Source organism: Sciurus vulgaris (genome assembly GCF_902686455.1).
Source record: "Sciurus vulgaris genome assembly, chromosome: 7".
Classification (NCBI taxonomy): domain Eukaryota; kingdom Metazoa; phylum Chordata; class Mammalia; order Rodentia; family Sciuridae; genus Sciurus; species Sciurus vulgaris.
In genome coordinates this window covers 127797353-127812808 of record NC_136467.1, presented here as the reverse complement: position 1 = coordinate 127812808, position 15456 = coordinate 127797353, and the positions used below count along the sequence as shown (strand labels likewise).

At 42.1% G+C, this 15456-nt stretch overlaps 1 protein-coding gene across 1 annotated transcript; it reads left to right on the top strand.

Moving 5' to 3' along the window:
* Nucleotides 1–5302: 5302 nt before the first annotated feature.
* LOC306666720 (alpha-N-acetylglucosaminidase-like) lies at nucleotides 5303–8918 on the top strand. Its single transcript, XM_079148950.1, is given in 3 exon segments — nucleotides 5303–5738; nucleotides 5742–6327; nucleotides 7477–8918. Coding segments are annotated over 3 exon segments (2226 nt in total). The 5' UTR covers nucleotides 5303–5309; the 3' UTR covers nucleotides 8688–8918.
* Nucleotides 8919–15456: the final 6538 nt, after the last annotated feature.

Below are 15456 nucleotides of genomic sequence, written 5' to 3'. Positions count from 1 at the left end.
TGAGAGACAGAGGTTTAACTTCATTTTGTTTTGTATGAATTTCCAGTTTACCCAGCACCATTTGTTGAATAGGATAGCTTTACTCCAGTGAATGGTTTTGGTGCCTTTCTCTAGTATGAGATAACCATATTTATGTGGGTTTGTCTTTATGTCTTCTATTTTGTACCATTGGTCTATATGTCTACTTTGATGCCAATACCATACCATTTTTGTTACTATGGTTCTGTAGTATAGTTCAATGTCTGGTAGTGTAAAGCCTCCTGCTTCACTTTTCTTGCTAAGGATTGTTTTGGCTATTCTGGATCTCTTGTTTTTCCAAATTAATTTCATAATTGCTGTCTCTATTTCCATGAGGAAAGACATTGGGATTTTAATAGGAACTATATTTAATCTGTATAACACTTTTGGTAGTATGGCCATTTTGACAATATTAATTCTGCTTATCCAAGAGCATGGGAGATCTTTCCATCTAAGGTCTTCTTAAATTTCTTTCTTTAGTGTTTTATAGTTTTTTTGCAGAGATCTTTCACCTCTTTTGTTAGATTGAGTCCCAACTTTTTTTTTTTTTTTTTTTTTTTTTTTTTTTAGGCTATTGTGAATGGGGTAGTTTTCTTAATTTCTCTAGCAGTGGATTTGTCACTTATATATATAAATGCATTTGATTTATGGACCTTGGTTTTATATCCTGCTGTGTTGCTGAATCCATTTATGAATTCTAGAAGTTTTCTAGTGGAATATTTTTGGATCCTCTAAATATAGAATAATGTCATCAACAAATAGTGATAGTTTCAGTTCTTCTTTTCCTATTCATATCCCTTTAATTTCTTTGGTCTGTCTAATTGCTCTGGCTAGAGTTTCCAGGACCATGTTGAATAGAAGTGGTGAAAGAGGGCATCCCTGTCTTGTTCCAGTTTCTGGAGGGAATGCTTTCATTTTTTTCTCCATTTAGAATGATGTTGGCTGTGGGCTTAGCATAAATAGCTTTTACCATGTTGAGGTATGTTTCTACTATCCCTAGTTTTTCAGGTGTTTTGAACATGAAAAGGTGCTGTATTTTGTCAAATGCTTCTTCTGCATCTATTGAGATAATGATATGATTCTTGTCTTTAAATCTATTGATGTTATGTATTATTTATTGATTTCCATGTAGAACCAACCCTTGTATCCATCCGATGAACCCCACTTGATCATGGTGCACTATATTTTTAATATTTTTTGTATGCCATTTGCCGGAATTTTATTGAGAATTTTTGCATTTATGTTCATCAGGGATATTGGTCTGAAGTTTTCTTTCCTTGATGTGTCTTTGTCTGGTTTTGGGATCAGGGTGATACTAATTTCATAGAATGAGTTTGGAAGGGTTCCCTCCTTTTCTGTTTCATGGAATACTTTGAGGAGTATTGGTGTTAGTTCTTCTCACCTGAGAATCTATCTGGTCCTGGCCTTTCTTGGTTGGTAGGCTTTTGATGGCATCTTCTATTTCATTGCTTGAAATCAATCTGTTTAAATTGTGCATGTCCACCTGCTTCAGTTTGGGTAGTTTGTATGTCTCTAGAAATTTGTGGATGTCTTTGAGATTTTCAATTTTATTGGAGTATAAATTTTCAAAATAGTTTCTAATTATCTTTTGTATTTCTGTAGTGTATGTCATGATATTTCCTTTTTCATTGTGAATTTTAGTCATTTGAGATTTCTCTCTCTTTCTCTTTGTTAATGTGGCTAAGGGTTTATCAATTTTATTTTTTCAAAGAATCAACTTTTTGTTTTGTCAACTTTTTCAATTGTTTCTTTTGTTTTGATGTCATTGATTTCAGCTCTGATTTTAATCATTTCCTTCTTCTTCTGCTTTTGGTATTGATTTGTTCTTCTTTTTCTTTTTTTATGATGTAATATTAGATCATTTATTTGTTGACCTTTTATTATTTTAATGTATGAGCTCAATGCAATGAACTTTCCTCTTAGCACTGCCTTCTTGATATCCCAGAGATTTTAATGTGTTATATCTATATTCTCATTTACCTCCAAGTATTTTTTTACTTCCTCCTTGATTTCTTCTCTTATCCATTCACCACTCAATAGCATGCTATTTAGTCTCCAAATATTGAAGTAGTTTCTGTTTTTTTATTGTTAATTTCTAGTTTCATTCCATGATGATCTGATAGAATGCTGGGTAGTATTTCTATTTTTTTGTATTTGCTAAGAGTTGCTTTGTAGCATAACTTATGGTCTGTTTTGGAGATGGATCCAGGTGCTGGTGAGAAGAATGTGTATTTTCTCTATAATGAATGAAATACTCTATATATGTCTGTTAAGTCTAAATCATTGATTGTATTATTTAATTCTATAGTTTCTTTGTTTAGGTTTTGTTTGGAAGATCTAGCCTGTGGTGAGAGAGGTGTGTTAGAGTCACCCAGTATTATTGTGTTGTGATCTATTTGATTCTTGAAATTAAGAAGGGTTTGTTTGATGTATGTAGATGCTCCATTGTTTGGAGCATATATATTTAAAATTGTTATATCTTGTTGGCGTATGACTCCTTTAAGCAGTATAAAATGTCCCTCTTTATCCCTTCTGACTAACTTGGCTTGAAGTCCACTTTGTCTGATATAAGAATGGAAATCCCTGCTTGTTTACACAGTCCATGTGAGTGATACGTGTTTTTCCAACCCTTCTTCAGTCTGTGGATGTCTTTTCCTAGGAGGCAAGTCTGTCGAAGACAGCATGCTGTTGGGTCTAAATCTCAATTGAGGTGGTAATTGCATGCATGTATATGTTTGTGAAACTTCATCAAACTGTACACTTAAAATAGATACATTATTATATGTAAATTATTCCTCAATAGACTTGACTAAAAATCATAGAGACAGTCCTGAGATGAAGCTGAACCTTCTTCCTCCAACTTCATTCTGAGCATAATCAACTTGTTGTCCAGTCAAAGATGCAGTCTATCTTCAAACTTAGGAAGTTATATATTGGTAAATGTTTCCAGAGAAAACTTGGAAGAGATACCAAAGATAAAAATAGACCAATACAGGATCTAATATGAAGCAAAATCCTATAAAAGCCCTCTAGTGACAGTTTGAGTCATATCTCAAAGTTTCCCTATCAGAGACCAGGATGCTGGAGAGTCTACATCCCACACTGTCACTCGCTAATTAATGTTCATCCCCATAGAGGATAAATTCCCAGGCATGCCCGTCACTTTTGGTGTAAAAGAAGTGCAAGTTCTGGCTGCCCACGGACAAACCTGTGACAAAAGATGAAATTACTGGATATTTGGAATAAAATTTAAAAAGCAGAATAGTGCCAATAATAATAATAATAATAATAATTTCTGAAATAATGTGGGCAGAGAACAAACAGAATTTGCCACAGTGTCCACTTGAATCACTCAGATCCATATTAAGACCCTCATTTTAACTTCACTTATTCTTCAGAATATAGGTAAGGCACCAGTTTCTAGGGGGAAAATATCACAAACAGAAAAGAACATGTGAGTAGAAAGATAGCCTGCACTCCTGCAGGTCAACCTTAGGTCATTACTGATATTTATCATTTCCCTCCTCTACCACTAATTTAAACACCCTTTAACCGTGGGCAGTACTTCTGTTTAAGTTTTCATCTTATTTCCTTATATTTTTAATCCAAAGGACCTGAACCACTGATTATTTTTCACTTAGTAGTCCATGGTTGCTAATTTTTGTTATTTTTGCTTTAAACCTCACATGGGAACTTCAAGTGATTCAACAGTGGGTCTCCTGAGTTCCAAACATACTGCTGTGAGCCCTGCTATGCAGCAGTAATTCCATCACCTCAGAATTATTAAGGTCAATTATCATTATCATTATGGTAACTCTTCTTTGTCAGCTGATATGCCATATGAATATAAAGAGTGACTAGACAACATCTGTAGTTTGGGAGTTAGTGATAATATATTGTATCCCCTGGTGGAAGCATTACCCTTTATAGAAGACAAACTGCTTTCATCGAACTTAACGTTGTGAGGAGGAGGCACAAAGCACTCAAGAGAAGATTAGTGATGATGTCGTGGGCCACTTGTACTTTCACACATTTTATATTCTCAACTATGTAGCAGGAACAAAGTACCATGTAATAATATCTATTCATACAACATCTTAGAAGCTAGGGTGCTGTATAATGCAACCAGTGAATATGTAGAACTCTTGAGTCCCTTGGTGTGCAATGTTAAACAAATCAGACCTTTCACAAGCCATCAGAAATTAGGCTGACACAGGTCTTGTAGGAAGAAGTCCAGGCTAATCAACTCACCATCTAGTGGCTGATTTGTCTCTTGGAAAGATATTTCCACATCAAAGCCTAGGAGTTCTCTACTGCTTACAGTTCATATACTTGGGAGTAGTACCTAGATTAATCTTGCTGGGAGATTAATCTTGCTTTTGCAAATAGGCCCACATATAGTTTCTTCTTTGTCACCACAGCTATTCTATTTGGTTCAAGCACTTGGTGGTGAAGGTCAGTAACTGTTCAAAGACCCAACTTTCATGTTGTCTTTCCGGGATATGACATGGAAGTTTTATCTATACAGATAATACTAGTACTCTGGGATCTCCTAGATCATATCACTCTAACCATTAGGGTCACTTGGGTAGAACCTGGACTTCCTGAAAAATCCCTTTTTTATTCTGGGCTCCACTTGGTGCTGTCAATCTTCTAAGCATCCAATAAATGAGTCAACAAAGTACTCCTAAATACCACTTATGCTACCTCCAGAACCCAAAAATGTCTGTAGGTTATAGAAGGTGCCAGATTGGATAACTTGGTTCTTTCATTGAAGAGTATGTACAACATTCTCCAGATGACTGTACACCTTGAAACACTTCATCAGCTAGAAAGTCTATAAACTTTTGTGCTCCCTCTGCCTGTGGAGCACATATTTCTTACAAAAGCATCCACTCCTAGTTCAATAGGTTCAGTTGTCAAAATGTTATCAACATAGGAAGCCAGCGATGTTTTTGACTTGATTTTCAGATGATCAATATCCCATTGGATTATTCAGTGACAGTTAGAGAATTAATATGGTCTTGAGATAAGACTGTGAATGTGAACCATTTTCATCTCAAGTGAATGTAAAGTACTTCTGATCCTTCTTACTAATGAGTGCTGAAAATAATGCATTCACCAAAACACTCACAATACCAAGTATAGGCAAATCAGTTGTGTGATCAGAAACCTAGAAATGGCTAGTGGTGGTCCTGTGAAAGTGGTGAATCCACTGTGAGGTGGACTTAGAAAAAATGATCTTTTTTGGGCGCCGCCATGCTGGGACCATGGAGGCCGCTACAGTGGCCGCAGCTCTGGGGTTCCTGCTCCTGGCAGGGGTTGGGAGCTCCTCGGTCGGTGAGGCCCGGGAGGAGACGGTTGTGCGGGAGCTGGTGGTCGGGCTGCTGGGGCCCGGGCCGGCGGCCGATTTCTTGGTGTCTGTGGAACGCGCCCTGGCGACCGAGTCGGGCTTGGACGCCTACCGCCTGAGCGGCGGCGGCAGGGCGCGCGTGCGGGTGCGCGGCTCCACGGGCGTGGCGGCCGCCGCGGGGCTGCACCGCTACCTGCGCGACTTCTGCGGCTGTCAGGTGGCCTGGTCGAGTTCTCAGCTGCACCTACCGCAGCCGCTGCCAGTGGTGCCGGAAGAGCTGGCTGAGACCACGCCCAACAGGTACCGATATTACCAGAATGTGTGCACAGAAAGCTACTCCTTCGTGTGATGGGACTGGGCCCGCTGGGAGAAAGAGATTGACTGGATGGCGCTGAATGGCATCAACCTGGCGCTGGCCTGGAGTGGCCAGGAGGCCATCTGGCAGCGGGTGTACCTGGCCTTGGGCCTGACCCAATCAGAAATCAATGACTACTTCACTGGTCCTGCCTTCCTGGCCTGGGGGCGCATGGGCAACCTGCATACCTGGGGTGGCCCCCTGTTCTGCTTCTGGCACCTCAAGCAGATTTACCTACAGCATCGGATCCTGGACCGGATGCGCTCGTTTGGCATGATCCCCGTGTTATCTGCATTCGCAGGGCACGTCCCCAAGGCTCTCACCAGGGTGTTCCCACAGATCAATGTCACCCGATTGAGCAGTTGGGGACATTTCAACTGCTCCTACTCCTGTCCCTACCTTCTGGCTCCAGAAGACCCCGTGTTCCCCCTCATTGGGAGCCTCTTTCTATGGGAGCTGAGCAAAGAGTTTGGCACCAACCACATCTTCGGGGCTGACACTTTCAATGAGGTGCGGCCTCCCTCCTCACAGCCCTCCTACCTCGCCGCAATCACTGCTGTCTATGAGGCCATGATTGTAGGTATGGTGCCCTGGGGAGGTGGGCAAGGGAAGTCCCCTAGACCACCAGATGGATGGGTATGGCAGAGGTCAGTAGGGATGGGAGGAGAACTGGGAATAACCTATTGCTGTAACAGCCCTTTGCAGTTTAACAGGCACTTGTACCCACATGCCATCTCATTTAATCCCCGTGGTTGAGAGATGAGCTCTGGAATCAGATAACTAGGGGACAAACCCTGACACTATTTGTCTTTGGCTGTATGACTTACATTACCTCCTTCCCAGTGTCTCAGTTGCTTCATCTGTACAATGGGCCTACTTTATATAAACATGATGCCTGGCACTTAGAATCACTAAGTGCTACCTATTGAAAAGATTTGATTTGATTTCTCCCTCATTGCTAAAGCAGGTAATGCAGGCCAGGGTTAGGGCTTGTACCCAAAGATAGTACGTATCTATCTTGCTGTACAAATATGAACCCTAGACTCCTTCCTGCCACTTATAAGGACAAGTAGAAGTGGCCCAAGGCAAGAATGACTTAATGGAGGTCTGTGTGTTAGCCGGAAGGGAGCAGGTTGGCTCAGTCTTCCTTGAGCAGGGCTGCTCCAAGTCTGATCTACAACTAGTGGCATGAGCACCACTCTGGAGCCTATCTGTATTAGTCTACTTTTAATTACTACAATGAAATACCTGAGGCTTACTCCCAAAGCCCCATCGGCAAACACCATAATGGGATTAAGTTTCCACCCTCTTAATACCTCATATTTGGGATACAGTTTAAACACATGAACCCCTGGAAGTTACACTCAAACCATATCCAAACCATAGCACTGTCAGACATGCACATTTTTAGGGCCCAACCCAGAACTTCTGAATCAGAAGGTTCAGAGCTGGGGCCCAGGAATCCATGGCTTAACACAATTTTAATGCCCTTGAAACTCTATGTCACTATCCTGGAGTTCCCAGTTGCGGGGAGACAGGATGAGGAAGGAAATATGTGGTGGTATATCCCATCAGTGGGGCAGTAAGTCACAGGGTAAGGCGTCTCCTGTGACAGGGCGGCTCGCCTTCTCTGGACCTGTTTGCATTGTTTGTAGAATGGGGCCAGCCCTGCCCTGGGCCTCTCCTCTCCTCACCCCTCTTGTCTGTCCTTCCCACTCCCACACTGCAGCGGATCCTGATGCTGTGTGGCTGCTCCAAGGCTGGCTTTTCCAGAATGAACCCCAGTTCTGGGGGCCCGACCAGGTCAAGGCTGTGCTTAGGGCTGTGCCCCTGGGCCGTCTCCTGGTTCTGGATCTGTTTGCTGAGAGCAAGCCTGTGTACAGTCGCACAGACTCCTTCCATGGCCAGCCCTTCATCTGGTGCGTGCTGCATAATTTCGGGGGCAACCATGGCCTGTTTGGAACCCTGGAGGCTGTGAACCGAGGCCCTGAGGCTGCACGCCTCTTCCCCAATTCCACCATGATAGGCAGTGGCATAGCTCCTGAGGGCATTGGCCAGAATGAAGTGGTCTACGCCCTCATGACTGAGCTAGGCTGGTGCAAGGACCCAATGCCAGATTTGGTGGCCTGGGTGACGGGCTTTGCTAAACGGCGGTATGGGATCTCCCAGGGGGATGCAGAGGAAGCCTGGAAGCTACTGCTCAGGAGCGTCTACAACTGCTCTGGTGAGGCCTGTGTTGGGCACAATCGCAGCCCACTAGTCAAGCAACCTTCCCTAAAGATAAATACCACTGTCTGGTACAACCGATCGGATGTATTTGAGGCCTGGCAGCTGCTGCTAAAAGCTGCACCCAACCTGACCACCAGCTCGGCCTTCCGCTATGACTTGGTGGACATCACCCGCCAGGCAATCCAAGAGATGGTCAGCTTGTACTATGAGGAGGTGAAGATCTCCTACAGGAAAAAGGACCTGATTCTCCTACTGCAGGCTGGAGGTATCCTGGCTTATGAACTTCTGCCGGTACTGGATGAGATGCTGGCTACTGACAAACGCTTCTTGCTGGGCAGTTGGCTGGAGCAGGCCCGGGCAGTGGCAGTCAGTGAGGCTGAGGCCCATTTCTATGAGCAGAATAGCCTCTACCAGTTGACTCTGTGGGGTCCAGAGGGCAACATCCTAGATTACGCCAACAAACAGTTGGCGGGACTGGTAGAAGATTACTATGCTCCACGTTGGCGCCTCTTCCTGGAGACACTGGCAGGCAGCTTGGCTCAGAGTGTTCCTTTTCAGCAACAGCAGTTTGACAAAAATGTCTTCCAGCTGGAAAAGTCCTTTGTTCTGAGCAAAAAGAGATATTCCAGTCAGCCTCAAGGTGATACTGTGGACTTAGCCAACAAGGTCTTCCTCAAATATTACCCCAGGGTGGTGAATGGCTCTTTGTGACAGATTAACCATTCCTGGGGCCCAGTTCTTCCCAAACTCCAGGCTAGCACAGATTCTAGAGCCTGGAGCTAGATAAGTATCAAAAGATAGCCCCAGCCCACGGAGCAGTCAAAGGCCTGCTGTTGGGGCAGATCTGGGTAGCTTGGAGGGAAATGAACTGCCCTTTACAATCATCCATAAGTTGGGATTAAAGTACTGTTTTCTGTCAATATAATAAACCGGTGAATCAGCAAAAAAAAAAAGAAAGAAAAAATGATCTTTTTATCACCTGACCTTCATACAGCAATACCCACTCCCCAGCCTAACAGAGTACCATGAAAACAGTCTATATTACCTGTTTCCATCTTGGTTAAGGCTGTATAATCAAAGCTCCTAAAAGATCTGAATATTTCTCTTTCCAAAGTGTGCAATTATTCAGGTAAACAGCCAAAGATCTCTTCTGGACAAAAACTAGGGAAAAAATTGTTACTATATATTCTTTCTGTGACATTTCAGGTCTTTCCTCATGAGTACCCTGTGTCTCCCCAGTTGATCGGCTCTGAGAACTAACTAAGGACTGGAAACTAAGTGAGGGAGGAATTGTGACTTCCTATTGAATTAGCTGATATCAACTTTTGTCACTGGCTCTTTGCGGTACCAAATCTGCAGATATTTGTCACCGCCTGCAGCAACAATTTGCACGGGTCTTTATCGGTGGTGGACTGGAAACTGAGCTACTTCTACTATCTTTTCTCTTTCGTGTGCTGCTTTCTTGCTTGCTTGTTTGTTTATTGAGGATAGAGCAAATGAGGCTTACTTGCTTTGAGAGGAGAGAGAGAGAGAGTCTTTGCATAAGAGAGAGACTACACTTTCAGAGATCCATATCTTCTTAGTTCTGCTGCTTCTTCTTAAAGGTGCGTTCTGCATCCTGTGAACTAAGGGTGCGTCTACCTAAGGTGCTTTAGTGATGTGTCCCGCGTACTGCAATCTGCCTATCTGTGATCTGCAACCTAAAGGTGTGTTCTCAGTTCTCTGCTTTGCGTTCTGCCTTCCACCGCTGCCACTACTCGCTGCTTCTCTTTACTTGCCGCTTCTTCTTCCTTTCTGCTAATGGCTTCTCTGCTTCTTTCTGCTAGCTGCTACTCTTTGCTGTCGCGCTCCGCCTACCGCCCGCTTATATCACCTCCAGGAGGTGGAGAGCAGGGCCATGTCTCTTATGCAAAGATTAAGCAAGACGCTAGATGTCCGAGCAGGCACGATTAGGAGTGCTCGAGAACACATGCACATACATAGTGTGCGTGGATGATAAATCACCTGAATGTGCTTATGTCAATTAACCTCCTCGCTGCTGATGTGATCAGGCGCCATTCTGGCGCCGTCCGCATGGCACAGCCCCCCAACAAACTTTCAGCTCATCTACTCTTTTTTTTTTTTTTTTATTGTAAACAAATGGGATACATGTTGTTTGTCTGTTTGTACATGGGTTAAAGGCATACCATTTGTATAATCATAAATTTACATATGGTAATGTTGTTTGATTCATTCTATTATTTTTTCCCTTCCCCCCACCCCTCACACCCTTCTTTTCCCTCTAAACAGTCCTTTCTTCCTCCATTCGTGCCCCCCTCCCAAACCCTAACCCTAACCCTAACACTAACTCCTCCCACCCTCCCCCTTATGTGTCATCATCCAGTTATCAGCGAGATCATTCATCCTTTAGTTTTTTGAGATTGGCTTATCTCACATAGCATGATGGTCTCCAATTTCATCCATTTGCCTGCAAATGCCATAATTTTATCATTCTTTATAGCAGAGTAATATTCCATTGTATATATACACCACAGTTTCTTTATCCACTCATCAATTGAAGGACATCTAGGTTGGTTCCACAATCTGGCTATTGTGAATTGAGCAGCTATGAACATTGATGTGGCTGTATCTCTGTAGTATGCTGATTTTAAGTCCTTTGGGTGTAGGCCAAGGAGTGGGACAGCTGGGTCAAATGGTGGTTCCATTCCAAGTTTTCTAAGGAATCTCCACACTGCTTTCCATACTGGCTGCACTAATTTGCAGCCCCACCAGCAATGTATGAGTGTACCTTTCTCCCAACATCCTCGCCAACACCTGTTGCTTGTATTTTTGATAATCGCCATTCTAATTGGGGTGAGATGGAATCTTAGGGTGGTTTTGATTTGGATTTCTCTTATTACTAGAGATATTGAACATTTTTTCATATGTTTGTTGATTGTTTGTAGATCTTCTTCTGTGAATTGTCTGTTCATTTCCTTAGCCCATTTGTCGATTGGATTATTTGTATTCTTGGTGTACAGTTTTTTGAGTTCTTTATAGATTCTGGAGATTAGTGCTCTATCTGAAGTATGATTGGCAAAGATATTCTCCCACTCTGTAGGCTCTTTCTTCGCATTGCTGATAGTTTCCTTTGCTGAGAGAAAGCTTTTTAGTTTGAATCTATCCCAGTTATTGATTCTTCCTTTAATTTCTTGTGCTATGGGAGTCCTGTTAAGGAAGTCTGGTCCTAGGCCGACATATTGAAGATCTGGACACACTTTTTCTTCTATAATCTGCAGGGTCTCTGGTCTGATTCCAAGGTCCTTAATTCATTTTGAGTTGAGTTTTGTACAGGGTGAGAGATTTGGGTTTAGTTTCATTCTGTTGCATATGGATTTCCAATTCTCCCAGCACCATTTGTTCAAGAGGCTATCTTTTCTCCATTGCATATTTTTGGCACCTTTGTCTAGTATTAGAAAGTTCTATTTATTTGGGTTTGTGTCCATGTCCTCTATTCTGTAACATTGATCTACCTGTCTATTTTGGTACCAATACCATGCCGTCTTTGTTACTATTGCTTTGTAATAAAGTTGAAGTTCGGGTATTGCGATACCCCCTGCTTCATTTTTCCTGCGAAGGATTGCTTTAGCTACTCTGGGTTTCTTATTCTTCCAGATGAATTTCATGATTGCTTGCTCTATTTCTGTAAGGTACGTCATTGGGATTTTAATTGGAATTGCATTGAATCTGTATAGCACTTTTGGTAGTATGGCCATTTTGACAATATTAATTCTGCCTATCCAAGAACATGGGAGATCTTTCCATCTTCTAAGGTTTTCTTTAATTTCTTTCTTTAGTGTTCTGTAGTTCTCATTGTAGAGGTCTTTCACCTCTTTTGTGAGATTGATTCCCAAGTATTTTATTTTTTTCGATGCTATCGTGAATGGGGTAGTTTTCATACTTTCTCTTTCTGAGGATTCATCACTTATGTATAAAAATGCATTGGATTTATGAGCATTGATCTTGTAACCTGCTACTTTACTGAATTCACTTATGAGTTCTAAGAGTTTTCTGGTGGAATTTCCTGGTTCCTCTAAGTATATAATCATATCATCAGCAAATAGGGATAGTTTGAGTTCTTCTTTTCCTATTCGTATTCCTTTAATTTCTTTGGTCTCTCTAATTGCTCTGGCTAGCGTTTCAAGTACGATGTTGAATAGAAGTGGTGAAAGAGGGCATCCCTGCCTTGTTCCAGTTTTTAGGGGGAATGCTTTCAGTTTTTCACCGTTTAGAATGATATTAGCCATGGGCTTAGCATAGATGGCCTTTATAATGCTAAGGAATGTTCCCACTATCCCTATTTTTTCTAGTGTTTTGAGCCTGAAGGGGTGCTGTATTTTATCAAATGCTTTTTCTGCATCTATTGAAATAATCATGTGATTCTTGACTTTAAGTCTATTGATATGGTGAATTACATTTATTAATTTCTGGATGTTGAACCAAACTTGCATCCCTGGGATGAAACCCACTTGATCGTGGTGCACTATCTTTTTAATATATTTTTGTATGCGATTTGCTAAAATTTTGTTGAGAATTTTTGTGTCAATGTTCATTAATGATATTGGTCTGAAATTTTCTTTCCTTGATGTGTCTCTGTCTGGTTTGGGTATCAGGGTAATATTGGCTTCATAGAATGAATTTGGGAGGGTTCCCTTCTCTTCTATTTCATGGAATACTTTGAGAAGTATTGGAATGAGCTCTGCTTTAAAGGTTTTGTAGAACTTGGCTGAGAACCCATCTGGTCCTGGACTTTTCTTTGTTGGTAGGCTTTTGATGACCTCTGCTACTTCATTAATTGAAATTGGTCTATTTAAATTGTGTATGTCCTCCTCGTTCAGTTTATGCAATTCATATGTCTCTAGAAACCTGTTGATGTCTTTGAAATTTTCTATTTTGTTGGAATATAGATTTTCAAAATAGCTTCTAATTATGTTTTGTATTTCAATCGTGTCTGTTGTGATATTTCCTTGTTCATTTCGAATTTTAGTGATTTGGGTTTTGTCTCGTCTTCTCTTTGTTAGAGTGGCTAAAGGTTTATCAATTTTGTTTGTTTTTTCAAAGAACCAACTATTTATTTTGTCAATTTTTTGTATTACTTCTTTTGTTTCAATTTCATTGACTTCAGCTCTGAGTTTAACTATTTCCTGTCTTCTACTACTTTTGGTGTTGGTCTGTTCTTCTTTTTCTAGGGCTTTGAGCTGTAGTGTTAGGTCGTTTATTTTTTGAGTTTTACTTCTGTTATTGAATGCGCTCCATGAAATAAATTTTCCTCTAAGTACTGCTTTCATAGTGTCCCAAAGATTTTGATATGATGTGTGTTTGTTCTCATTTACCTCTAAGAATTTTTTAATTTCCTTCCTAATATCTTCTGTTATCCATTCATCATGTAATAGCATATTGTTTAATCTCCAGGTGTTGAAATAGCTTCTGTTTTTTACTCTTTCATTTATTTCTAATTTCAATCCATTATGATCTGATAGAATACAAGGTAGTGTCTCTATCTTCTTGTATTTGCTAACATTAGCTTTGTGGCATAATATATGGTCTATTTTAGAGAAGGATCCATGTGCTGCTGAGAAGAAAGTGTATTCGCTCTTGGTTGGATGGTATATTCTGTAAATGTCCGTTAAGTCTAAATTATTGATTGTGTTATTCAGATCTATGGTTTCTTTGTTCAATTTTTGTTTGGAAGATCTGTCCAGTGGTGAGAGAGGTGTGTTAAAATCACCTAGTATTATTGTGTTATGGTCTATTTGGTTTCTGAAATTGAGAAGGATTTGTTTGACATACATGGATGAGCCACTGTTTGGGGCATAGATGTTTATGATTGTTATGTCTTGCTGATTTATGGTTCCCTTAAGCAATGTAATGTCCTTCTTTGTCCCTTCTGACTAACTTTGACTTGATGTCCACATTATCTGAAATGAGGATGGATACCCCAGCTTTTTTGCTGAGTCCATGTGCATGGTATGTTTTTCCCCATCCTTTCACCTTTAGTCTATGGGTATCTCTTTCTATGAGGTGAAATATCTTGCAGGCAACATATTGTTAGATCTTTCTTTTTGATCCAATCTGCCAGTCTATGTCTTTTGATTGATGAGTTCAGACCATTAATACCGCGCACGTCCTTCTACTCCAGGCAGTCACCCAGAGATCTGGTGCATTCGTCACGATTCCCAGGAACTCACTGTGCACCTCCTCGTCCCGACTGCCACCCGTAGCCCTGGTGCAGTCACTCCGAGCCCAAGCACCCTGTCGCGCTCCTCCTCCTCCTCCAGGCAACCCCCCTGTGTTCAGGAGCGTTTGCTCTGAGTCCAAACCACTCACCACGCTGCTCCTCCGGATAGCTGCCCGGAGCCCTGGTGCAGCTGCTCCACGCCCAAGCGACGTGCCGAGCCTGTGCTTCTCCTTCTCCTCTGGGCAGCCCTCGGTGTTCAGGAGTGGTCGCTTTCAGTCCAAACAGCTCACCGCACACCCCCTCCTTTGGGCAGCCTCCCAGAGCCCGGGTGGGTTGCTCCGAGTCCAAGCGCTGTGCTGAGCGGCCTCCTCTCCGATGCTCCCAGTTGTCCGCGTTCACTGCTTCAGCGGGGGGAGGGGTGTCTTCGTCGGGCAAATCTACTTCACAAAGTTCCCTGTGTTCGGGGACTACTTCCCCATCCGGGACGCCTCCCCAACGGGAGATACTCACCCGGCTGCTTTGAGTTGGTCCCAAGTCTCTCTATATCTCCTCTTCTTGAGTCCTGAGTCCTGGAGCAACATGAAACGCAGCCACCCTCTAGTCTGCCATCTTGAATCCCCCTTATAATTTGGCCAATATCACTTCCCAGCTTGACATCTTAATTCTTTTTTTTTTTTGGGGGGGGGGGTGCTGGGGATCGAACCCAGGGCCTTGTGCTTACAAGGCAAGCACTCTACTGACTGAGCTATCTCCCCAGCCCCCTTATCATCTCTTCTTGATACAGAACAAACAGTCAATATTCATAGTGGTTTACATAGAACTTTTCCCATGATCAGTTTGTCATTAGTATAAACCATGTAGGTCAAAATTCCCTGACTGTCATTCCAACTTTGTGGTGGCCTGCTACAATAATTTCGTCCATTTTTGTCTGACAGATATTCTGCTAATCACATCTCTAAGGAAATACAGTGTTTCTCTCCACCAACAAATAGCTAGTGCCAGTGGGTCAGTATCATCATATGATCAGAATCACATATGGTTTAAAACTGTAGAAGAATTAACATAGTGCAAGGATGTGGGGGAGTGCATTCATAGGTGTGCATAGGTGCATGTGTCTGTGTTAGAGAGGACAGACTGTAATGACTTCAGATGCCAACTACTTGAAATTATACCAAATTTCACAGGTCGTGGGCACAGTCCTCCAAAAGACTGTCATCATTCCAGATATCATTTGTAGATTTCAGGGTCAGAAGTGGTCATCCT